Raw genomic sequence first — 24,170 nt, forward strand, 5'->3', positions numbered from 1 at the left:
AGAATGCTGTTTGTAGATTACAGCTCAGCATTCAATACCATCGTTCCCTCGAAGCTGGACAGGAAACTGCAGGATCTAGGACTGAGCAGCTCCCTCTGCAGCTGGATCCTTAGCTTCCTGTCTGACAGACGCCAAGTGGTCAGACTGGGCAGCATCACCTCATCCCCCATCACACTGAACACTGGTGCTCACTAGGGCTGCCACAAACGATTATTTTGATAGTTGACTAGTCACCGATTATTTTTGCGATTAGTCGACTAATCAGATCATGCATCCATACAGCTTATTGCACAAGCAGCATCTGCTCTTATATAACCATCATTAGCTTACAGCTTTAAGTGTTTACGGTATGTGCTAACTAAAAATAAAGACAAGATGATAGTTTATTAAATTTTAATGAAATTTGCAGATTGTTTTGGTGAAATTTAATAAACTCCTTGCTATCTAAAATATAACAGGACACCGGAGTATATTCTCCAGCATCTCACACTTCTGATAATCAGCTGTCTGCTTGACGTTTATTCAGCTGTGTAAAAACTTTAATCTCAGCCAAACCGATTTACTCACGAACAAATAAAATACTAAAAAGAAGCCAAACAATAACATTTTTAAGTTATCTAAGTGACTTATATATGTTTAACCTGAGTAGCGAAAGATGGCGGTGGGTTTGAAAATGATTTGCCCGGAGTCCGCTGTTCTCACGGCTCTAGTGAGCCTTGCCTCCGGCTAGCTATCGGAGCGCTTTTGAAAATATGTGGTGTCCTGATAAACTGAGCAGATATTTGAGGTTTACACAGTTACATTCTCGCCTGAATATATGTTAAACGTTTATTTTGTGACCCAGAAAGAATAATAAGAGTAATGTTAAAACTAACTAGCTGCTGCCATTGTTGGAAACTGAGCTGGGCTGCGCTATGAATTCTGGGACAGAGCTACTTCTTCTTCAGGGTTTAACGGCAGCTGGCATCCTTGTACATGCAGTGCTGCCATCTTCTGTTTCAGTCCGTTATTACACTCTTAAATCCTACTACTTATTCCTGCGTCTTTTGGGATCTTACAAAGCTTCAAACGAGCGTCGACTATTAAATCAGTCGTTGACGATTGTGATAGTCGACTAATCGTGGCAGCCCTAGTGCTCAGTGTGTACTGAGCCCTCTCCTGTACTCACTCTACACCTACGACTGCACGGCCACTAACAGCTCCAACATCATTGTAAAGTTTGCGGACGACACTACAGTGGTGGGTCTTATTACCAACGGTGATGAGACAGCTTATAGGGAGGAGGTCAGCGCCCTGACCCACTGGTGTCAAGACAACCATCTCACCCTCAACGTCGCAAAGACAAAGGAGTTGATAGTGGACTTCCGGAGGTGCAGAAAAGTACACACCCCCATCACCATCAACAGCGCTGCTGTGGAGAGAGTGAGCAGCTTCCGCTTCCTTGGTGTACATCTGGCTGAGGATCTTACGTGGTCAGTACACACAAACAAAACAGTGAAGAAGGCGCAGCAGCGCCTCTTCTTTCTCAGGAGACTGAAAAGATTCGGCACAAGCCCCCACATCCTCAGGACCTTCTATCACTGTGCCATTGAGAGCATCCTCACTGGATGCATCACCACCTGGTACGGCAACAGCACCGCTTACAATCGCAAAGCTCTCCAGAGAGTAGTGCGGTGCTCTGAACGGATAATTGGCGGTGAGCTTCCCTCCCTCCAGGACATCTACAGGAAGCGGTGCCTGAGGAAAGCGGGGAGGATCATCAAGGACTCCAGTCACCCCAGCCATAAACTGTTCAGACTGCTTCCATCAGGAAGGAGGTTCTGCAGCATCCGGTCCCGTACCAGCAGACTGAGAGACAGCTTTTTCCATCAGGCCATCAGACTGCTGAACACTTCATAGACACCTCACCTCCACTACTGGAACTTCAACATTATGCACTCAACACTGTACAGTAATGCCACTGTTTTGCACAATATCCAACTACCAACCTCTGTAAATTTTATCTATTTATTTTACTCTATTTAATTTGTAAAATATGTATACACACACACACACACATATGTACACACACGTAGACATACATATTTAGTATACGCATTCAGTAATATGCATACACTCTTATATTGTACATATATTTATTCATATAATTCTCAGATTTAGCCATTCTTATATTTGCTTGTTCTTATGTTATTGCACACCTCTGTTGCTCGTGAAGCTCGCACACAAGAATTTCACTCACATGTACTGTACCAGTGTACCTGCACATGTAACGTGACAATAAAAGTGATTTGATTAGATTTGAAAACAACCAAAAGAACAGTTTCCCATCAACCCCCTCAGAATCACATGTTTTATTACACCGTTGTTTGTATATTTTATCCATGCAGGCATGTGGTTGATAATATGATATCTCTAATAATGCTGGTGCTCAGAGTAGGTCAAAAGAATCATGCTGTGCAAAAACAGGTGGTTGAGGTGCACCACACACATCCCAGTGACATGTTTCAGAAAGACTTTCAGCTGAAATGATCTAAACCAGGGGTGTCAAACTGAAATACACAGTGGGCCAAAATTCAAAATGGAACAAAGTCGCGGGCTAACGTTAATATTTATTGAAAAAAAAAAAAAATCTTCCTCCAGATATAAGAATGAATCTTTTCTTATGGACTCAAACAAGTTTAGCTGAAAAACTGAATATGGAACAGCAAAGCTTAATACTAAACAATATATATATTAGCTGTATAATACCAGTAGGTCAGCTCTGATAGTAATTTGGTATGGCTTCGTGGGCCAAATGTAATTAGGCTGCGGGCCAAATTTGGCCCGCGGGCCAGAGTTTGACACCTGTGATCTAAACTAACAGCTCTGTGATAATCACAGTTTTTATATCATCACAGTGAGTCATGCACATTTTATTCCTCTTTTAAATTATTCCACTCTTAAAAGTTTTAATTTATTCATTCATCTTCTTCCTTTTGTGCACTTTTCCATTACTGAGCTTCTTTTTTTCACCTGTTATAGGCTGTGTTTATTGTTTTGGCTACAGTGATTTTCAGATAAGTAAATGATATCTTATCTAACGGTGCCTATAAGAGCTGCCCCGGGGGACCCTGGAGCTGGGCCCGGGCCCGGGCCTCTGGCTCATCCTGATAAGAACCACGGATTTATCACAATGTGTTTTCTTGCACCTGCGTGCAAAAATTTAAACTGTGAAACAGACTTTCCACAGTGATATGCTGCGGTTTGTGGAGGAGAGGCCACTCTCATTCTGACTCTTTTCGACCACAGAGCAGAAAACAACCGCTGTGCGGCTGCTGTTCTCGTTTGCCAGCCTTGAATCGCGCTCACCTCTCATGGCGACGTCGATGGGGCTGAGTCCTGCTGCAAACACCTTGACAATCACCTCATTGGGATAGTTGATGATGGGAAAGCTGGCGTTCTTGGTGAACCGTAAGACCTCATTGCTTCCGTATTTATCAATGACCCAGGCGGGCATGACAGTCCTGCATCTGCTGGAGGTGCTGAGCAGCCTGCCGCACCTGGGCAGGGAGCTGTGCACACCTGGAGACTCGCTCAGGTGGAGCAGCACCCTGCTGTGCACCAAACGTCTCAGAGAAGTCATCTTTAGCATCTCACAAATACAACTGGACGCGCAGGCGCATTCAACGTGTGCAGATTAGAAGTTGAAGCTGGTTGAAATCTGCCCCTACCTGCTCTCTCTGTCATGTAAACACACGTGGAAGTCTCACATTCATCTAAACGAAGTGGAAATGCTTAAAATCCTCATGTGGAAACGTCCTTCCGCTCTTCTCTAACACCGGCTTCCTCCTCCGGTGTCTCCGCCAATCAGAGCGCGAGTTACTAAACCGCTGTCGAATCACAGGCAAGCGTGTTAGAGGAAACAAACATGGCGGCTCGCAGAGGCCGTTCGCTGCAGGAAGGTTGTTTGTAAAGTGAAAGGTGCTCCGAGATGCTGAGCCGGACGATAAAGCAGGTCAGTGACGGCAGTGTCTGTGCCGCGCAGCGACTCACCGACACACGAAGTCTTCATCAGACAGACGACGAATCATCGTCATCAGACAGCACGCAGTGACGCGTTAGCAGCCACTAAAACGCGTACAGGTAGCATGAAGGCATAGCTGAGAATAGCGGCGGTTTCATTTTGAGATATGCAACATGTTTATAACGAATGAAGCCCGTTTGTGCCGCTTTGTAATGACGTCTTTATTTCATGAGAAAGCTGCAGGAACAACAGAGAGGTGGTCAGCGAGCATCATGTTGATGGAGAAGCGCAGAGCACTGTGGATCACAGACAGCAGTGGGGGTCAGAGCACATTTGTGAAGTGAAGGCATGCTATGGTGTATGGTTTGGAGACGATGGCAATAACAAAAAGACAGCTGAAGATGTTTAGATGTTCTCTGGGAGTGAGCAGGATGGCGAAGATTAGATGCGAGTCCATCAGAGGGACTCAGAGTTAGAGGGGAGAGGCTGAGAGGGTTTGGACATCTGCCGAGGAGGGAGAGAGGATATCTTGGAGAAAGGAAGATGAAGATGGAGCTGCAGGCAGGAGGAAAAGCGGAAAACCTCAGACGATGATGGATGTCGTGAAGGACATTTTCAATTCAACTTTATTTGTACAGCAGAAAATCACAACAACAGTTGCCTCAAGCTGCTTTATACTGTAAGGTCGAGACCATACAGTTATACAGAGGAAACAGAAACCCCAACAGTCACATGACACCTGTGAGCAAGCGCTCACCTCCGGCATCTCCAAGCTTAGGGAGAGGCAGCCATCTGCTGTGACTGGTTGGGGTGAGACGCGCTGTGGAAGAGAGCCAGAGATTATTAATAACTCATGGTTAAATTCAGTGAGGTGTAAAAACACATGGTGAGTGAAAAAGCAGAAGAAGAGGAAACACTAACAGATTCTAATTTGTTCATGTAAATGGAGAGTCTGGAGTTCCACAGGGTTCAGTGCTGGGACCAATTCTGTTTACATTATACATGCTTCCCTTAGGCAGTATCATTAGCATACATTCTCACTGCTATGCATCTTTCTCCTATATATCGACTGCAATATATAAGAAACACGGGAGTCTCCCAGTCCATCTGTCCCCCACAGAACAGCAGTCTGCTGTGTCTGCACTGTGTTGTGTCTGTATCGGCCTGTTCTGTCTGCTGTTGAATGTGCAGTCCTGCGTTGATTCTTTTTGCTGCTTCACTGTCACAGTTAAAAAAGCTTCGATGTAGTTTCTTTGTGATACTGTAATGTTATTAATAAAATGCACGAGTTTGATTCCAGCTCTGCTGTTTCATCGTCGTTCTTCAGGTGTCTTTAGCGCTGCGGGAGGGACGAATCTCTCCGACAGAGCTCTGCAGAAAATGCCTGAATCGCATCAGGAAAACGCAGCACCTGAACGCTTACATAACGGTGACAGAGGAGCGTGCTCTGGAGCAGGCTCAGCAGGCAGAACGCAGACTGCAGCAAGGTGAGGACATCTCGAGTCGGGCTCGATTTGGTTCCGTGTGACTCGGGTGTCACTGCTTGATCTCTTCTACCTTCAGGTGTGCCCAAAGGTCCTCTGGATGGAATCCCGTTTGCTGTCAAGGATAATTTCTGCACGGAGAATATCAGGACCACATGTGCCTCCAGGATGCTTAAAGGTCTGTGTGAAGTGGGGTAATAAAAACAACTTGTTTTTCACTCCATTGCAGCCCAGTACTTATATATCCTGCTTTTCCTGCAGACTACACTCCTCCTTATAACGCCACAGTGGTCCAGAAACTCCTCGACCAGGGGGCAGTTTTAATGGGGAAGACCAACATGGATGAGTTTGCAATGGGGTAACTGAGTTTTTGCAGTATTTTTGATTAAAGTAGAAGAGATGTCAGGACTGAACATTTAAGTGTTGTTAAAATCTGCAACCAAATCCGTTCACACCTACATCAAGTGTTGCAGTCTAAGCGCAGAGTCAGACTAACAAACTGGTCGTCTGTGCGATGGATCGACCACAGTGTGAACAAACTGCAGCAGTTTAATGTTTCTGATGTAGAGGAACAGAAACCAGCACTGGGAGGTTAAACTGGATCTTTGATCTGGAGGAAATGTGACAAAGTGCATTCTGGGTAAACTTTGCAGGCTCATATCAGCATGTGAGATAAGTGGCTGCTCAGAACAAGTTAGAGCAGATGAAAGGTGACCTTTGTGCCTACATGTGATGCCTCCTGGCTCATTTTCTAGTCATTGTGGAGTTACATGTGGATCCTTCTGTCCTGTCGGTCTGTATTGTTAAGCTGTTTGCATCATCAGATTATGTAAAATGAGGGTTATGATGGGAAAAATCTTCATATCCAACACTAAACTACATACCAGGAAAATTACTGTTTGGGAATTGTCAGAGTCATGAAGCCTGAATGACTGCAAGGCGCCGTGCATTGTCATGCATGTTGCCCCGCTGGTGTTGTTCAGGTTCTTTGGACATGATTCAAAATGTTCATCCCCGTTCCATCTAAGTTATACTTGCAAACTCCATCTTTGTGTAGCACTGACTCACAGCATTCTCGTGTGAGGAGGAATCAAAATGTGGTTAAAAAGATAAATTCACTGAACAAACAAAGGTTACAAAAAAGATTTCTGTGAATTCTGCAGGTGAGCTGCAGTTTTTCTCATATGGATCCGTTTGTTTTCCTCGCAGTGCGGGCAGTACTGATGGTGCTTTCGGCGCCGTAAAGAACCCCTGGGGTTACGCCGCGCCCTACAGAGAGCGGACGAAGGCAGACCCGGACTCGGACTGGGTCGTCACTGGAGGCAGTTCAGGTGGAAGCGCCGCAGCTGTGGCCTCGCTCACCAGCTACCTGTGAGGAGACTTGTTCGGGCTCTCGTCTTCAGTAAGACTGTCAGGATCTCCGTGTTTACATGTGATGCTCTTCTTGGCAGAGCTTTGGGTTCAGACACGGGCGGATCCACACGAAACCCCGGGTCGTTGTGTGGCGTCGTGGCCCTGAAGCCCACGTATGGTCTGCTGTCCAGACACGGTCTCATCCCCCTCGTTAACTCCATGGACGTCCCGGGCATAATGACACGCAGCGTGAACGATGCGGCCGTCGTCTTAGGTGAGAATCCCCCAGGTGACCCTGGACATCAACACGCAGCAGCTCTATGATTAAGAATGTCTGAATAAGAATGTCTGCCGCTCTAAAGGAAACTGCAGCTGTCTCATTTCGCAGCACATCGGCCAAACGGCACGACTCACCTGGGATTATGTTGTCGTGTCGTGCAGGTATCCTCCAAGGCCGCGACGTCAGAGATTCAACAACAGTTCCCGCCCCTTCATCACTAACAGAGCTTCCTGAAGACTTTGATGTTAAGAACATCTGTGTGGGCATCCCTAAGGTGACACTACAAACTACCTCAGCATTACACGCCAACATATTACTTTGCAGGAGTGAATATTGAGGTCAGCACTGAGATGAACCTTAACATGGAAGCTGCTGAGATGATTGCATTGATTGCAAAGGCAGGTAGATGAAAGTCGAGTATGAACAACATGTTGAGCTGTTGTTCCGTCTCTCCTGTGCTGCACGTCAGGAGTATCACGCCCCGGGCCTCTCCGAGGAGACTCTGGCCCAGTGGAGCAGCGTGGCCGACTTGTTTGAGGAAGCTGGAGCGCGGGTGGAGCGAGTGTCGCTCCCCCATACGCAGTACTCCATCGTGTGCTACCACGTCCTGTGCCACGCCGAGGTGGCGTCCAACATGGCCCGGTTTGACGGCCTGGAATACGGTAATGAATCGTGCTGTGGTGTGTGGGTTTGGCACTTCTTATAGCAGATGTGATGAAGTCTGACTCTGCCAGCAGGCCACCGCAGCCAGATGGACACCTCGACAGAGGTCATGTACGCCTCGAGCAGGCACGAGGGCTTCAACGACGTCGTCAGAGGGAGGATTCTGTCTGGGAACTACTTCCTGCTAAAACGGTGAGACTGAGCCGTCGTGTTTCCGAGCCATGGAGGGATCCTGTGATCCTCTCCATCTCTCGATCTTTTTCTAAAGAATAATTGTGTCCTTTTATTTTCCCTCAGGAACTACCAGCACTACTTTGTGAAGGCTCAGAAAGTTCGCCGGCTCATTGCGAATGACTTCCAGCGCGTGTTCAGCTCTGGTGTCGATGTACTGCTGACGCCCACCACACTGACGGATGCGGCTCGTTACCACGACTTCACTCAGGAAGATAACCGAACGCGCAGCGCACAGGAAGACGTCTTCACGCAGCCCGCCAACATGGCAGGTAGGCACTGAAGCTGCATGCAGAGGAAGTGTGGGAGGAGCATTTAAATATGTTGGGGATAAGCACACCATGCACACCTGTAACTGAGGAGCTTAAGAAGCTGCTTCTCGTTTCCCTCCTGCACATGAAGTGAAATGAAACTGGTGTTTTTGAGCCGAAGCGGCGTTCTCTGTTCACTCTGTGACTTAGAGCATCCAGCTTCTCTCAACTCTCTCTCTGCACACCAGGTCTCCCTGCTGTCTCTGTGCCGACGGCTTTGTCGAGACGGGGCCTTCCCATTGGCCTACAGCTCATAGCTCCCGCTCTCCAAGACCGAAAGCTGCTCAGCGTGGCCCAGTGGATCGAGCAGAGGGTTGGTTTCCCCTCGATCAGTGACTTTGAGGACTCGGGAATGACGAGACGGGAGCAGACGGGAGCTGCGTGAGGAGCTTGAAGCTTCTCCGTTACCTTGACTGTCTGTCACAGCTGACTTTATTTGTCGTGCTAATAAACACATGCATTTGTTCTAAGGTCTTTTTTTTACTCCTCAGCCTTTCAGGACATTCTTAGGATCCATAGGGACGCTCAGTTTAAACAGCTTGGATCTCGTATCTGTATGAGTGGCTGCCTAATATGGCCATGTCTGGTATCTCAAGCCCCTCCCACCTGCTCTTTATATCTTCTATAGCCAATCAGAGGAAAGTTGGCTAACAGCCACACGAGAGTAAAAATAGAGAAGCAATATCTAACTCCTAAGAAACAACGGTTGCCCAGCATGTTGCAAGTAGCTTTGGTGACCAAATGGTTACCCAGAGGCTGAGCGAGCAGTGCCATGAGGCTTTGTTCACACAGCGATCGTCTCCACACAGATGTTGCCCAGTTTGGACCTTCTGCAGTCACTCTGAAGGTTTTCACATCATTTCCATCTAATTTATAAACGGGCAGATTCAAATATACTCACAACTCATTTGTGACGAGTCTCTTTGCCAAAGAGCACTCAAGCCAACTGGTCGCTAACTGGTTTCTTCTGGTTTCCTGTTTAACAGCGAGGTTGTAGAACCTCTGTGTCACGTTGCAGTCCTGGAGCAACTACATCACGAACCAGGCACAGCCTTCTCCCACGACCCTTTAGTCTGAAGGCAGAGAGACGTGACAAAAGCCAGAGATTAATCTTAACTAACACATAAACACAGAATGACGAGGAAAAGCTCAATGCATCATGGGAATCCTCCCGCAGCATAACTAAGGGAGGATTCAGGGTCACCTGGTCCAGCCCTAACTATATGCTTCAGCAAAAAGGAAAGTTTGAAGCCTAATCTTAAAAGTAGAGATAGTGTCTGTCTCCTGAATCCAAACTGGAAGCTGGTTCCACAGAAGAGGGGCCTGAAAACTGAAGGCTCTGCCTCCCATTCTACTTTTAAATACTCTAGGAACAACAAGTAGGCCTGCAGAGCGAGAGCGAAGTGCTCTAATAGGGTGATATGGTACTACAAGGTCATTAAGATAAGATGGGGCCTGATTATTTAAGACCTTGTATGTGAGGAGCAGGATTTTGAATTCTGGATTTAACAGGAAGCCAATATAGGAGAAATCTGCTCTCTCTTTCTAGTCCCTGTCAGGACTCTTGCTGCAGCATTTTTATGGAGTTTTTTGGGACATCCTGATAATAATGATTCATAATAGTTCAGTGTAGCAGTGAGAGAAGTACGTGCAGGCTGTAAGTCTATCGCAGTGTCGTCATAATTCTGTGATGCCACAGATCTCAGACTGCTGTTGTCTCTGTGGCATCAAACAGAGGCTGGTCTTAAAGGGACAGGAGCCAACTACGTCAGTACAAACAGGAAGGAAATTAATAAACAAAGATTTCATAATCAGCCTAGTATGCATGCATGTACTGATCAATGCTCTTCGGGCTCTTTGTGCATCACAAATGACTGTCTCAGAATTACTTAGAGTTTGCACTCAAATGCTGGAATTAACCCAGAGTGAAATCTGTCCCGTCAGCCACTTAGTGCTGGGAGCTGGAGGAGCATCCCCCGTCTTCTTCACCTGATCCTGACCAGTTTTCCTGGAGTTCTTTGGTGATTGTTAGACATAATGAATCCAGACACTGTAATTCTATATCAGTGCACTTCTATTACATCCAGATCTGGTTGTTTTCTACCTTAGATGTGTGATGAGTTATGTTACTTTTAGTGTTTCTGAGAATAAGAAGAAGCAGTTTACACGTTTATCTCATGACACTGCAGCAGAAACACTGATAATATAATTCTCTATTGTCATGCCTATCTTTATCGTTGCCTTTATCGCAGCTATATGCAAATGTGTGTGCATGTGAAGTTTTATGTGGGGAGATAAGGTTTCATAAATCTTCTGTATCAGCTGACAGAAGCAGCAACACATTGACTCTGCACTGGTTTAAAGGTGCCGTGTTTACCTCAGCAGGCCACAATAAGACAGTTAAGAAAAGGATGACGAGTTCTGTTTGAGGTTTTGGCCTCTGTTCACAAACAGGGTCCTGATCTTTAAAGCAGTCTTTATAAGGCCGGACAGATCTGGGCTCTGACTGCTCTCACAGTGTACGCTGATTATATTAGCAAAGTCGGTTTTATTTATATAACACTCGTCATTACATGAAAACTCAATGTGCTTACTGCAGTTCGAGGATCTGTGAGATCAGGGAGGAAGTATTTGAAAGGTAACTTAATTATAAGATCCTTAAAATGTCAAACTGTTCATCAAACAAGGTCTGTGATACATGAAAACTTCACTTCAAGTTGCAGTTATGAAACATCAACAATATTTCAGACGGTCACATGTTCTTGGGAACATCGAGACGATGCGTCTCCGTTTTCCTTACTTCAGATTAATATTAATTTTTACCTGAATTGTCTCATTTTGTCTTATCTGATCATGTAAGTTAGGAAAACTTCAGCTTATGCTTTCATTTTTGCGCAAAACCCTTTGAGACGTTCTTTAATGTCATTAGAAGTCAGATATGTGAATTTTCTTAATTTTTGTAAGGAGGTTAAAACGGATTCCCAACTGAAATACAAGCTGAGAACGTTTGGAGATTTTTGTCATTTTTGCAGCATTTTGAGCCCTCGTGACTTCATAAACACGAGTACAAATATCCACATGAACTTTCAGGAGTGCAAAACACATTTAAGCTCAACGAATCAAGTGTCAGAGTCTAAAGCCTGATCCTTTGTTCATCTTCCTGCTGTGGCTGCCTCTGACAGCTGGAACAAATAATGGCAGGGTCTGCACCCAGCAACATGTTGATCGTGTTGGAGCTATTTGTTCTTTATTTTTATTATTCTGAAATTTGTAAAAGTTTGTTGTTAGTTTACTTATATTTTGGGGATTATTTACAAGTTTTATTTGTAGGTCATTATTTGTTTAAATGTTTTGTTTGCTTGGCGTTTACCTTGTTAAGTCAGTCATTAAGCGCTGTAGGGCCATGTTTTCTATAAATAAAGAGACTGGTATAGGACCAGCATGCACTGGGGGGGGGGGGGGGGGGGGGGTGATCTTGTTATTGCCAAACTGGATGAATAAACCATAAAAACGCAACTGTTACGTTTGGACAGTGGACTTCTTTTGCCTGCGTACAAAATATGATCTCAGTGCAGCAGGGGCTTGTTGACTTTTAATTGTGGGATGTTTGGTTTGTCAAACAAAAGAAATTGTCACTACAGATAGTATGAAGGTAAAAATGCGCCATTGTTTCTCACGTTGTCCCCTGCAGACGTGAGGATTTATTTGACCCCTCCCACCTGCCCGACTCTTTCCATCGCTCCTCATCTGATCCCGGTCTTCATTACAAAGTCGCCCACATGAGGAGGACGTGCAAGCGAAGAGCAGAGGAGTGGTTCCTGTTATGCTTGATAATAGCATGCAGGCGCCGGTCTGCAGCTGTCAGACTGAAAGCTGATGTGTAAAAGGCTTTGAAAGCTTTTTTTCACGCCACACAAACATTGTGTTTTCCTGGACTCGTGTCACATGTCAGGATGTAAACAACAGTCTGCTGCACTCTTCACAGCTCAGCCTCTGCTGTCACGAGCTGCTCGTTCTTCAGCTGAGAGCTTATTTCTGAATCCAAACATCACCGGTGTGCTTTAGTTTTATTGCTAACATGCTAACATGTCTGTGACCAGGCTGGATCATGAAGTCTCGTCTTTTTATTTTCTGATTCGTATAGTTGCCTCCTTTGGTCACTGTTAGAGTCAGAGACACTAAATCAGTCTTCCTCAGTAGGAACCACTTCAGACTTCAACTCTGTGCTGGTTTGGCCCAGGCTGTGTTTACCTCATCTAACCAGTGGTGATATCACAATGGTGACATCCATCTTTGACATACAGTCTGTCAAAGGTTCTTCTTGCCTGTGATTTGTCCATTAGATCTGATTCCACATTCATGTTTCCCTGTGGGTCCAAAGCAGCAGCTCTGAAGTGCTGGAGATCGATGTCACTCCATCATCGCACCAGTTTCCCAGCAGGACGCTCGCTTCACCCGACAGCTCTGAGGGGGAAGTGAAATGAAAAGCTGATGTTGTTCTCATGCGAAGGCCATATCACTGAGAACACTTCCCATTAAGATGTCATCATCTGCTCCAAGACTTCACAGCATAACCTGAAATGTTTTCCTCTGTTAGTCCAGACTGAAATATCCCAACGTGTGTCGTCTTCATGAGTTTCAGAGACTGCAAGAAATCCTAACGGGTAGCACAGACACTTTCTGCATTATCAACATCCTTTATTTAATGCAGATTTTCAACATGTTTACAAGAGTACGACTGGAAATGGAAAAATCAAAAACAATCCTCACTTCAGCCACTGCAGTGTTAACACACTGTAAACGTGTTATTCACACTGTGACAAACTACAACAGAAACGAGGCGAGTGAGAGGAAAAGCTGACTTTTATGCAGAGTAAGCAGTGAAGATGTGAACAGAGTGCGTGGGCCTGCGAGGATGAAGCAGCCAGTCTCAAAATAATGCTGCGCGTTTCCTTTACCGTTTGAAACTGCTGCTGCTTTCTGCAGGTTTCCTCTTCCTCTGCAAAGATGTTCTGAAACATAACGGCCCCTAACTCCTGCTGTTCACCTGATGCTGGTGGATTTAAAAAATTTTTTAAAAAGATGATAAACTTGTCTTGAAGCTCGTGTTTCAGCTGGTATCTGTGTCTGTGTGATGAAGCCCTGCAGTCTATGGATGCAGCCGGGTATCCAAGCTAGCTGAGGACTCAACTGTCCAAAAACATCCAACACAGCATGAGCCAAACTATCAGTGCTTCAAAATGCAGAGGTTATACACCGACTGGAGATGTCAGGGTAGCTAGCTCCATCTTTTACATACAGTCTATGGTTTAACCAGTGTTAATGCATCCCAACTCGCTGTCACTCAGCTGGTGTGTGCATACTGGGTTGAGCCCTGAGTTCTGTTATTTACCTGAAGGAGTCCTTAAAGCAAATGTGTGATGCACACATTAAGGTTTTGTGATTGTGTGAAAGAGAGGAAATGAAATGAGGATGTGTGAGAGGATGCATTTGCATGCATTAATGCTTAAACCTCTGGGAATCTGAGATCACTGTAGTAAGTCCCTGTAGTACAACAGGAATACTACAAACAACAAATGTTTCATCTCGAGCGGTGAAATCAATTAAAATCATACATGCTGGTTTCTGTTGTCTTTGTACCTTATCTTCCATTTTTCTACAGGATGTGGTGACGGGCTCAAATCAGCCTCCTTGTCATGGTGCTGCATGCCCAGTTGTTTCCAAGAGTACAGTATGTTTTTAATGATATGGTTCTACACATCATAAAATTATTAAAATCATCGTTCTGCCTCTGCTGAAGTGTGCGACGGAGGCGCCGTTTCTGTTCCTCAGTTTGAAGGAATCTGCATGCTCTTAACTAATGAGGCATGAGCTTAAAACCGCACATAACAGTCAATACGATCCTTTAAGGTGATAAACATTACACCGAGCCTAGCTTCCTTTGTGCTGTTGCTTTGCACTGTTGCACTGAGCAAATGGGGTTAAAATATGCTGAAGACAACTGAAAACGTCAATGAAACCAGGTTGGAACATGCAAGACCAGAGCTCTGCTCTCTGCATTTAACCCTCCTCAGGTACAACGAGCGGAGGGCGGCTCCACAGAAGAACAAAGACTATAAAAAAGACAAGAAAACATCATCACCCACTGATTTCTGGGTTTTCATTTTAAACCTCCAACAACTGTGACCACGTTTGGATGGAGCGCTAAGTTATCTTTACTCCAAAACTGGAGTATAGTTAAGCAAACAGCATGCATAATAATAATAATAATGATTATTATTATTATTATTATTATTATTATTATTATTATTATTATTATTATTATTATTATGACACCTCATAAAAAAGCTTCCAACAGCACAAACAGTCCAGAGGTCCACTTCAGGTCAAGCCTAGCAGACAGCTAGCAACTACAGCTGCCTGTGTCACCAACCACCATCAGTCAAAGAAGCCACGCCCCCAATAATGCAAACTTTAAGCTTCAATATAATTTAAAAAAGGTGAGTTATGAGTCATTCTCCACCTATACAGTTGTTATGAAGGGGGAATTTTTATAGAGACCAAACCTGGTTTTATAGCAAGATTTCAATCGATTGTGGGGAAATAAAGTTAATCAGAGAGATCCAAGGGAAAAAAAACAACTAAGAAAAACAGGATTTACCAACCAGACACTGACAGAGTACAGATACTTTTAATGCACCGCCATCAGGTCAAGAGCAGGATGTAAGTCAGGGGAAGAGGAAACCAGCACGAGTCTCAAACATACACACAGTATTATTTCACTGAAGGTTACGTCATCCTCACAGTCACACACACACTCACATGCTCTTCATCACTTAGCATGCACGGATGTCATCTTCTTCTCACTCAGCCTGTTTGTGTTGTCATTTGGCACTTTATCCACCGCAGCCAAGTGTGAAGAGCATGTGTACAGTATCGGCACAGACACGAATGTGGAATTAGATTTATGAGATAAAACTGGTTCAGAGTGCACGAAGCATGAAATAAGCAGGGCCTTCAAAACTCACTCGTTTTGTTACATTCAGCTGCTTATTAACACAAACGTCAAAACAGCCAATCACATGGCAGCATTCAGGCAAGGGGATATGGCAAAGAAGCCTTGCTGAAGGTCAAACAGAGCATCAGAATGAGGAACAAAGGGATCTGCTGGGATGTTTAGGCACCACGACCTCTGAAGTTCACAGAGTGAGACACTGCATGAGCAGCAGTTCTCCGTTGATGCCAGAGGTCAGAGGTCAGAATGACAGACTACTCTGAGTTGACAGGAAGGCAACAAGCTCAAATATCTACTCGGTATAACCACGGCCACAACAGGTGGAACCTTGGAGCAGATGGGTTGCAGCAGCAGAAGACCACACCAGGTGCTCCTCCTGTCGGCTAAGACCACGAGCCCGAGGCAGATGGTTTAAAAGAGAAGTGAAAGAAGCCATCACCCAAAACTTGTCTGATTGGGACACACACCCGTTTTCACACCTTGGCTTTGTGATTAAGTAGAAGATCAACGGGGGTCCAAATCTGGGACTCTTCACTATTTGACCCAGGAACTGAAGAAGTCCAGATGATTTTCTCTCCAAGCTCTTTAGACCCTGCTCCGTAACCTGACCGCTCAGCAGAAATGTGTCTACGTCTTAGAGACGGTCCCCAGATCATCCAGAAACACAAGCTGCTGCACCTGAAGAAAGTGGCTTTATGGAGGAAAGATCCTGACCTGAAGTGAGCTGCACGTCACGTGATCGGACGCGAATGCAAATCCAGTGAAGCGAACCTCCTATTGAATAAAAGAGGTCATATAGAAACTGAAAAAAGCATAGAAAAAATAACATTTAAAAAATAAAAACCCCAAAACAGACAATTACAGATACATCCTGCTCGTGTGCACGTTATAAATAAGTGAGGGGAAGAGGAGACCAGCACGAGTCTCAAACATACACAGTATTATTTCACTGGAGGTTACGTCATCCTCACAGGCACACACACACTCATCTCTTCATCACTTAGCATGCACGGATGTCATCCTCTCACTCAGCCTGTTTGTGTGTCGTTCGGCACTTTACTCACCGCAGCCAAGTGTGAAGAGCATGTGTACAGTATCGGCACTGCATACACTAAACTGAGGATTGGTTTCCATTTCCAGTCCGGCCCGCATTCAAAAAGGTCGCTGTGTCTGTGCACATGTTATTTTTTGGAAGTCACTGAGAGTCTCAAAGCATGATGAGATACTTGAGTCTGCACTAACAGAGCAAACCACTGCACTCTTCAGCCTTCACATGAGAACAACAGCAGCTTTTCCGAGCTCAGAGCTTCCAGGTGAAACCACAGCTATGGTGGAGGGACCTCCGTATCCAGCATGTCAGAGCTGTTATTGATGAGCAGCAGAGTCTGAGCTCGTGTTTTAGACCCAGACATGAATGTGGGATTAGATCTAACAGATACAATTGGTTCCGAGTGCACGAAACATGAAGCAACCAAGGCCTTCAAAGCCCATTCAGCCGCCCATCCTCACACAGGGGCGTCCTTTGAAGGCGGCAGGTGGAGGAGGAAGGGCATCAGTTCTTCACTCAGTCTCGGTCAATTACTTCTATTTGTCTTGACCTCACAGCCCTTTGTGTTCACAACATTGAGTCAGAGGGGTGATGTGGTTTCTGCTCGTCAACGGAAGGGAGAATTTTTCACGTGTTTCAGATTTTTTCAAACTTGTTTTCCCATCAAAGCAAACGAAAGTAGTTTATTTTTCATCTTATTTTCAATGGTGGAGGTTTTCTTCAACCAGCCCGTCTTCAAAAAGTAGTGACGTCACTACTTTGAAGACGGGCTGGTTTGTCTTTTTATTATTATTATTATTATTATTATTATTATTATTATATTTTTTTAAGACAAATGGGGGAAACGGGAAGTTATCATCTAACAGTATCCAGTGATCCGGCTGCATCCATGGACCGTATGGAAGAGCGCACAGAGCTGGAGCTCAGCCTGCTGGGACGGTCTGTTGGCACGGAGCTCTCACAGCAGCCAGATTATGTCAGATACAGTAAGTAAACGCGCTCCAGCAGCACAATCACGGCCCACGGGTTCCATTCAGCCGCTTGGATCAGCCAATTAAAAAAGAAAAAGAAAAGTAAGCATGTGTGACGGTGCATGCAGAAGTAGCGCAAAGAAATCCATGAAATTACAGCACAGAGGATTTAAAGACGTGGGGGGGGTTGTTTCCCCACTTTATTTATTTATTCTTTTTAAATAAAAACATCCATGAATTGTAGCTTTTAAGGCAACGTCCGTTACAAGCTGATAACGTGCATGCAGAACTTCCGACAGAAACTCCGTTTAATGCTCATGTTTAACCTGTAAAAACAGGATTACACGTTTACCTTCACCTGGAACCAAATTTAGAGTCTGATACACCCCCGCACCTGATCCAGATGTGATGTTCTGCTCTTGGCTCACGTTTGAGGCTTCTGCACATTTTTCCTCTTATACGTCATGAAATCCAGGAAATTACACAAAAACAAACAAAACCCCACCACAAATAAAACACTGGACTATATATTTTTTACAATTTAAAGTTTAATTTCACAGCATTCACATGTCAAACATCAGATTTGCATCATTCTGAAAGTACAGAACTCATTTACATACAGTCGTTGTCAGACACATGAATACACATGTTTTCCACAGGGTTCAATATTTCTGAATTATCATCGAGCATGTTCCGTTACTGGCGGGAGGATTGGTTGCGTTTCAGAGTTGATGAAGAGCAGGATGCGGAAAGGAGCAGGGCGCGCCCCGGGCCCCGTCGCGCCGCGCTCGTTTCGCCCGCTCAACAGTAAATAGTTAAGCTCCCTACTTTATGTGATTTCCTTTTTCTGCCTTTTATTAAACACTAACGTTGTGTCCCCTGCCGGCTTCCGAATGTCCAGCGCGGATCAGATCATCCGGACCAGCCGTGCAGGAGAACCGTGGACAGAAGCAGCGGAGCGACGAGCAGCGTGAAGGCGGCGGGACTCCCGCTGGCGCTCGACGGTGCGGCTGTAGTCGAGTTCTGGGTGTTGGTGCCTCCGGTTCCGCTTTTACCTTGTGCCTCGGCCACCTGCAAAACATGAGATAACCACATGAGTTTAACGAATAGACACTGCACCAGGACACAGGAGTCACTCTCATCATCACCGCCTTCAGCTCAAATTGAATTATTCACGCACTTCACTCCAGGCTCCCCCCCGCCTCTTCTGTGAGGGAAAATGTGCAAAAAGATGCTTTAAACACGGGCTGAACTGACCTGGGAGGTGAGATTGAGAGCCAGCAGCAGGACTGCGACGAAAACGATGCTTAGCTTCTTCATGCTGATGTGATGGGAAACTGCTGCGCTCGGTGGAGGAAAGGCAATTGAAACAGGAGGCGCGCAGTCGCACCTTTTATAGCCCCCACCCAACCGACACAGAAATCGCCTTCATCATGCTGCTTTCAGGCGGAGATAGAGCTGCTCAAGGAGCAGAAGACAGCATAATATAATGCTATATAATGTTTAATTAAAACAGTATTTTAAGCACCCTGGGATCGTCTTTCACACCAAATCCCCCGAATAACTCAAGACAATTATGCAATGGTTCTCAGTTGTTTTTTGCTTTTCCCCGCCATTATAACTACATGTTTGTTCCGTGTGTTCTTTTGTTTGTTTGTCAAACAGCTTATTCTGCATTGTGAGCATCATCGTCTGTAGCCTGCTCCTGTTAGGTGACGGCTGTGTGCAAACAGGAATAGGACCCAAGGTGCAGACTCCGGAGACAGACGTGAACTCAAAAAGGCTTTAATGCTGAACGCAACATGACATAACTAGAAAAACTCAAAATAAACTTACACCGGTGGACAGGCAAAACACACAGCAAAATAAACGGTAGATCGCGACACGGACACAGAGAAACACAGGGCTTAAATACACAGAGGGAGCAATCAGGGAATGAGTAACAGGAGGGAAACACAGCTGGGACAAATCAGAACTGACGAGACCAAAGAAGCGTAAACTGAACACACTGAGAAAAGACAGAGACCTTCAAAGTAAAACAGGAAACACATAACACAGACTGAACAAAGACACAGCCTCACATGTAGGCACTACAGAGGGAACAGAGACGTGGGACCAGGGCAGACACAAACACTGAGTGGACACGGGGATATAGGAACTAAGGATACACATAGACGCGAACTAGACAAGGGGATGCAGGTGATAGGGGAGACAGAGCAACTAAAGAAGACAGAGACATAAACCATGAGACAGAACTCAAAGAAACCAAAAAACTAGAAAATATAAATAATATCATACACTCAAAAACCCTGGGTCAACGACCCAGGCATCCTAACAGCTCCATTGTAAAGCGCTTTGAGTGCTCAGATGAGTAGAAAAGCGCTGTATAAGAACCAGTCTATTTACCATTATACACTGGTAAAAAAAAAAATAATAATAATAATTAAAGTAGCGTTCAAAGTTCATCAGATTTCAGTGGGGTATAAATCATGCTGAATACCTGCACTGATGTGCACTGGGTCATGTGTCAGGAGTGAAAGGATGCCAAGAAATTAAAGTAGCCTGCAGAGGGCACATACCTACAGACACCTGAAAATCAGAGTGAAAACACACGGAGGGACAATGTCAGTGGCCTCCGTCTGTAAAATCATTCCCGACTCGGAGGTTGTCTCACTTTTAGCCCTCTGGTGCACTTGTTGTTAATTTCATTAGCACCAAAGCAGCTTAAACTGATTAGCATCCTCCTCTGCTACTTGACAGCCCAGATCTATATCCTAGAAGTTTAACTTGATGCTCTGATCGGAAAATGCTTCTTTAATTTGATTGTATTACCCTTTAATAAGCAGGGATATAGGTTTTGAATTTTTCCTTTAATTTGTCATCTAAGGCTTCGATTTAACTAACGATAGATAAATGACGACCTCTAGTGGTCAGTCGCTGTCATTGCCGCTTCAGATTCTCCTACGACCCAGCGGGACTGTGTGCGTTTAAAGCTGGAGGGTGCTGAGGTGTCTCCGTGTATCACAGGGACCGCTCAGACCCAATGGTTTGGAGGTCAAGTTAGAGAGAAAAGGTCAAGATGGTTGGTATCATCATCATCATCATCATCATCACCATGGTTGAAAACCAGGAAGCTGACAGTCCAGTTTCCAAACATGTCAGAGTACTGGCTTCTGAAGTGTGTGAGCCGCCTGGAAGCATTTTAAACACTTTGATTTCTAGTTGTTATTACTAATAATTACTGGTAGTAGCCATTGTAGTATTATCCAGTTAAAATAAAGGTTACATAAATAACCTTTATTGTTATAATAGAAAAAAAAACGCATCTTTACGTTTAAATAAGGAAATACAGTCTTAGAGTATGTCTGATAGAGCCTTGTGGAACTCCAGATGCAGAAATTTAACTGAGAAATTCCTTTAAAAATCACATTTACACCAACTTAAAGCCAAACTCAACTCTTGCACAATATGACAGAAAGTGTCCTGTAGGTTTCACACTACATTTATTCTTTTACAAATGTCTTCAAGAGTTCAGCTAAGCACAGATCTCCACTTGTTTTCTACAACGCAGGGAAACAATATTCCACATTTTTATCCAGTCGCTCAGATTTATTTTGCACAAACATGTAAACCCGGTTGCTAATCTACTAATCAACACACTGAACATATTGTGTCATTTCCAGCAGACTGAGCTGTCATGTATTAGTGAACTTCATCAAAATTTCACAACCGAAAATTAAGAAACTTTGGCCACAAACATCTGAATGTACAGAAACACAAAAGCTTCAAAGAACCATTTTAAACAAGTACAGGAAGTACATTTTATTTAAACTCTCAAGTCTGTATCTGCACAGAGCATTCGACATGCATGTTTGTACATTACAACCTTTTTTGTAAAAGAAATAACCAGAATAAATAAACGAATTAAACTTGTCATGTTTTTCTAAACTGGTTAAATAATTTAGTAGTAGTAAGTACGCCTGAGTATTTAGAGCAGTACAAACAAACGTTTGCTCGTGCCTGACTAGCAGCAAGCTCAGTCTAAAACAATCCACACTGTGTACTTTAGAGTTTTTGTTTAAAATGTCTGAACCGTCTCAGGTTCCAGTTTTTACAGGATGTAGTGACAGGCTGAACATGTTGCATCAGTGCAGCATGTTTAAAAAGGGAACTTTATGATCGTATAGACAACAAATTACTCATCATGGCTGAGGTGCTGCTTCTCTTTTTGTTCTTATTCTTGGTGAAATCTCTACATCATCTACTGTACAGCGTCGATATAATCCTTTATAACGTCGACTGAGCCGAGTCAGGCATCCTGCAAACCACCAGATTGCTAATTTTGCTGGCTAACCCCGTTTCTTCTTCAGAGCCATCACCATATATAAGGTCAAATACGAGTCCTGACAGTGCTGACCCTGTAACAGCTGGGATGGGCGCCAGCAACGCTGAATTAGACAAGGAAGGAAACGAATGGATGGAATTCCGAGTTTTTCGTGTAATCTAGTGGTAGGACACACCTGAGGGAAGAATCATGACACAGAGTGCATACTGTGTTCCCACTGCACCCCTTAGTGTCACCACTGTGGATCCTCTGCCATCATCTCATTGGATGCTCAGCATCAGAGATGATAGATAATCAGGTTGGCACAGTTTTTGGGTTATGTCTTTGTTGTACTGCAGCATGTTGAACAATAATTAAAAGCTACACTTTCACTGAGTGTAGGCCCTCCAGACCGGCCCATCACTCCAAAGTGGGTCGACCCACCGGGAAAACCCCCAGTATGTCAGATTGCATCCTCCTCTGCACAGTTTCCACTGGTGACCAACACCAGGTCTCTTTAACCCCGACTGATCCAGCACGGAGATGTTATTATTGATGATCCACGTTTGATGTGAATGCCCGACTGCCTCAGTTAAGGTCAGAGGTCATGATTCAACTGTTAAAAAAAAATAAAAAAGACTGTGGGAGAGTCCAAGAAAACCACTGCTGACCAAAAAGATCACAAAAGCTCATCTGGATGATACCCGAGACTTCAGTGAAATATTCTGTGGACTGATAGCAGAGGCTGAACCATTTCCTGTTAGATTTGCGTCAGACTCACAGCGTTTCATAAAGGGAACATACCAGCAGCAACCACTGTGGTGGTTTGGGATGCAGTGTGACTGAGGGAATTGTGCTCTCCACCAGGAAACCCTGAAGGAGGATGTCTGCCCATCAGCTCAGTCATTGTCCTGGTGTATATTCATTTCACACAGCACTGGCAGGTTTGGACAACTTTGTTTTAACAAAGAAAATCTGCATTAAAACAAAAACACCACGTTGTATTCACTGACTTTCTCCAACACTGTACATCATGCGGGTTTATTAGCAGGACTGATTTCTGAATGTTACGATACTGACTTTACCCACAGCCTCACAGTAACATCCTCGTACCCTTATCATCATATCTCCAGGTTTTTGAGGGAAATGCAACCTCAGATAAACACCATTTACAAAATGCAGAAGCACCATCTGAAACACTGAGTCTGCACCATCATCAGCTCAGAAAACCACTTTCAGCAGCAATAGCTTGAAGTACTGGTTTTCTGTGTTACTTTATAAGGCTCGCACATCATTCTGGAGGAAATTTTACTTCTGCTTTACATCATTGCTTCAGTCGAGGTCGGTGGTTTGGGCTAGTGCAACCCAGGCTTCAGCTGCCGCCAACACTTTAGTACACAGGAGCTCACGGCCCGCACCACTGCAAGGTGCCCACATCATCAGCTGTGCTGAGTTTGGTTTTTCTTGAAACACGCGCTCTGCATTACGGGCAAACGCCTCCACTGTGTGTGAAAGGACAGATTTCTTTCTCTTCTCAGTTTTTACAGAGAAGAGAAAGACTTTTTTTTTAGAGAGAGGGGAAGTGCTGATTGGGCCGTATCATTAGCAAATTATCTTAAAAGTCTTTCTTTGGCTCGTGACTTCGTTTACTTCATCTTGGGTTTGATTATTTATTTTAATTAACTGCTAAACTAACTGTTGGTTATGTTACTTACCAGATGATTTTTTGAATATTTATTTCCCCCCATTGTATTGAACCGGTGTGATCAGCTACCATTTAAGTTTCCTTTATTTCCTGTGTGTTAGGCTGCTGTTATTCTGTCGAGCAGTCAGTTTGGAGGCTTGAGTTCAGGGGCTGCTGTTGTTAGTTTACTTTGGATATTTCTACATTTTGGGGTAAATAAAACCCACTTTTTCCCTAATCACCACTAACTCACACTCACACGGACCTTGAGGTGAATTTCCTGGGAGTTTTGAGAAAACTGTGAGCCTCTTGAACGTCTTCCACTCATGGATAATCTCTCACTGCAGAATGATGATCTTTGTTCTTATGAACAGACTGAGTGTTGGTCTCTAACATCACTACTGACGTTGTGTCAACACACCTAAATGTTGCAGATCTGCTAACTGGTCTGACAGAGGTGCTCACACCTGATGAGGATCAGTTAAGTGTGTGTTTGATTAGCAGCACCTGGCTCATAGTTACTCTCATAATGAAGCAGCAAGGCTGGACTTTGGCTTCATGTTTGTGAAATAATGGTGACACATCATGTAATATATTGTTCATTTGAAGCTGTATTTACTTAACTGATCAAACCTTTAAACCACCACATATTAAATAATCAGCATCGTCACATTTATCAAACTTCTCATACTGTTTTCAGCGCTGTGACTGAAACCTGCTTTATTTTTTCAGTTCATCCTCATTGGGTCTTACTTTCACCTGTGATCTACACCTGTCCATTATTCCCCAGCCACACCCCTGCA

At 44.4% G+C, this 24,170-nt stretch overlaps 2 protein-coding genes across 3 annotated transcripts in view; one reads left to right on the forward strand and one right to left on the reverse strand.

Annotated features, from left to right (window-relative positions):
* rtn4ip1 (reticulon 4 interacting protein 1) overlaps positions 1-3,793 on the reverse strand; it is a 27,995-nt gene extending 24,202 nt beyond the window's left edge. Inside the window, exon 1 of the mRNA XM_085390950.1 lies at positions 3,349-3,793. Coding sequence (XP_085247076.1) covers positions 3,349-3,631 — 283 coding nt within the window. The 5' untranslated portion in view covers positions 3,632-3,793. The remainder of the gene's footprint in view (positions 1-3,348) is intronic.
* Positions 3,794-3,841: 48 nt separating this feature from the next.
* Positions 3,842-8,801, forward strand: qrsl1 (glutaminyl-tRNA amidotransferase subunit QRSL1). 2 transcript variants are annotated; one of them, XM_085390947.1, is made up of 11 exons: positions 3,842-3,994; positions 5,331-5,490; positions 5,567-5,665; positions 5,749-5,845; positions 6,697-6,858; positions 6,939-7,114; positions 7,282-7,394; positions 7,590-7,782; positions 7,858-7,975; positions 8,081-8,286; positions 8,514-8,800. In XM_085390947.1, exons 1-11 carry the CDS (start codon positions 3,971-3,973, stop codon positions 8,708-8,710), a joined length of 1,545 nt encoding a protein of 514 aa, XP_085247073.1. In that variant the 5' UTR covers positions 3,842-3,970; the 3' UTR covers positions 8,711-8,800. The 2 variants fall into 2 exon arrangements, with proteins under 2 accessions (XP_085247073.1, XP_085247075.1); XM_085390949.1 differs by lacking the exon at positions 3,842-3,994 and adding an exon at positions 4,049-4,889 and having other exon boundaries at positions 8,514-8,801.
* Positions 8,802-24,170: the final 15,369 nt, after the last annotated feature.

The sequence above is a fragment of the Rhamphochromis longiceps genome, linkage group LG19, assembly GCF_057381845.1.
Source record: "Rhamphochromis longiceps isolate RC_006_pf linkage group LG19, R_longiceps_female_GT1.1, whole genome shotgun sequence".
Taxonomy (NCBI): domain Eukaryota; kingdom Metazoa; phylum Chordata; class Actinopteri; order Cichliformes; family Cichlidae; genus Rhamphochromis; species Rhamphochromis longiceps.

Bases quoted from the DNA above. Each gene is read 5' to 3' on its own strand.
- qrsl1 (XM_085390947.1), top strand. From the start codon at position 3,971: ATGCTGAGCCGGACGATAAAGCAG. The intron at 5,491-5,566 runs GTGAGGACATCT...TTCTACCTTCAG, and splicing joins AGAACGCAGACTGCAGCAAG to GTGTGCCCAAAGGTCCTCTG. The intron at 7,976-8,080 runs GTGAGACTGAGC...ATTTTCCCTCAG, and splicing joins AACTACTTCCTGCTAAAACG to GAACTACCAGCACTACTTTG.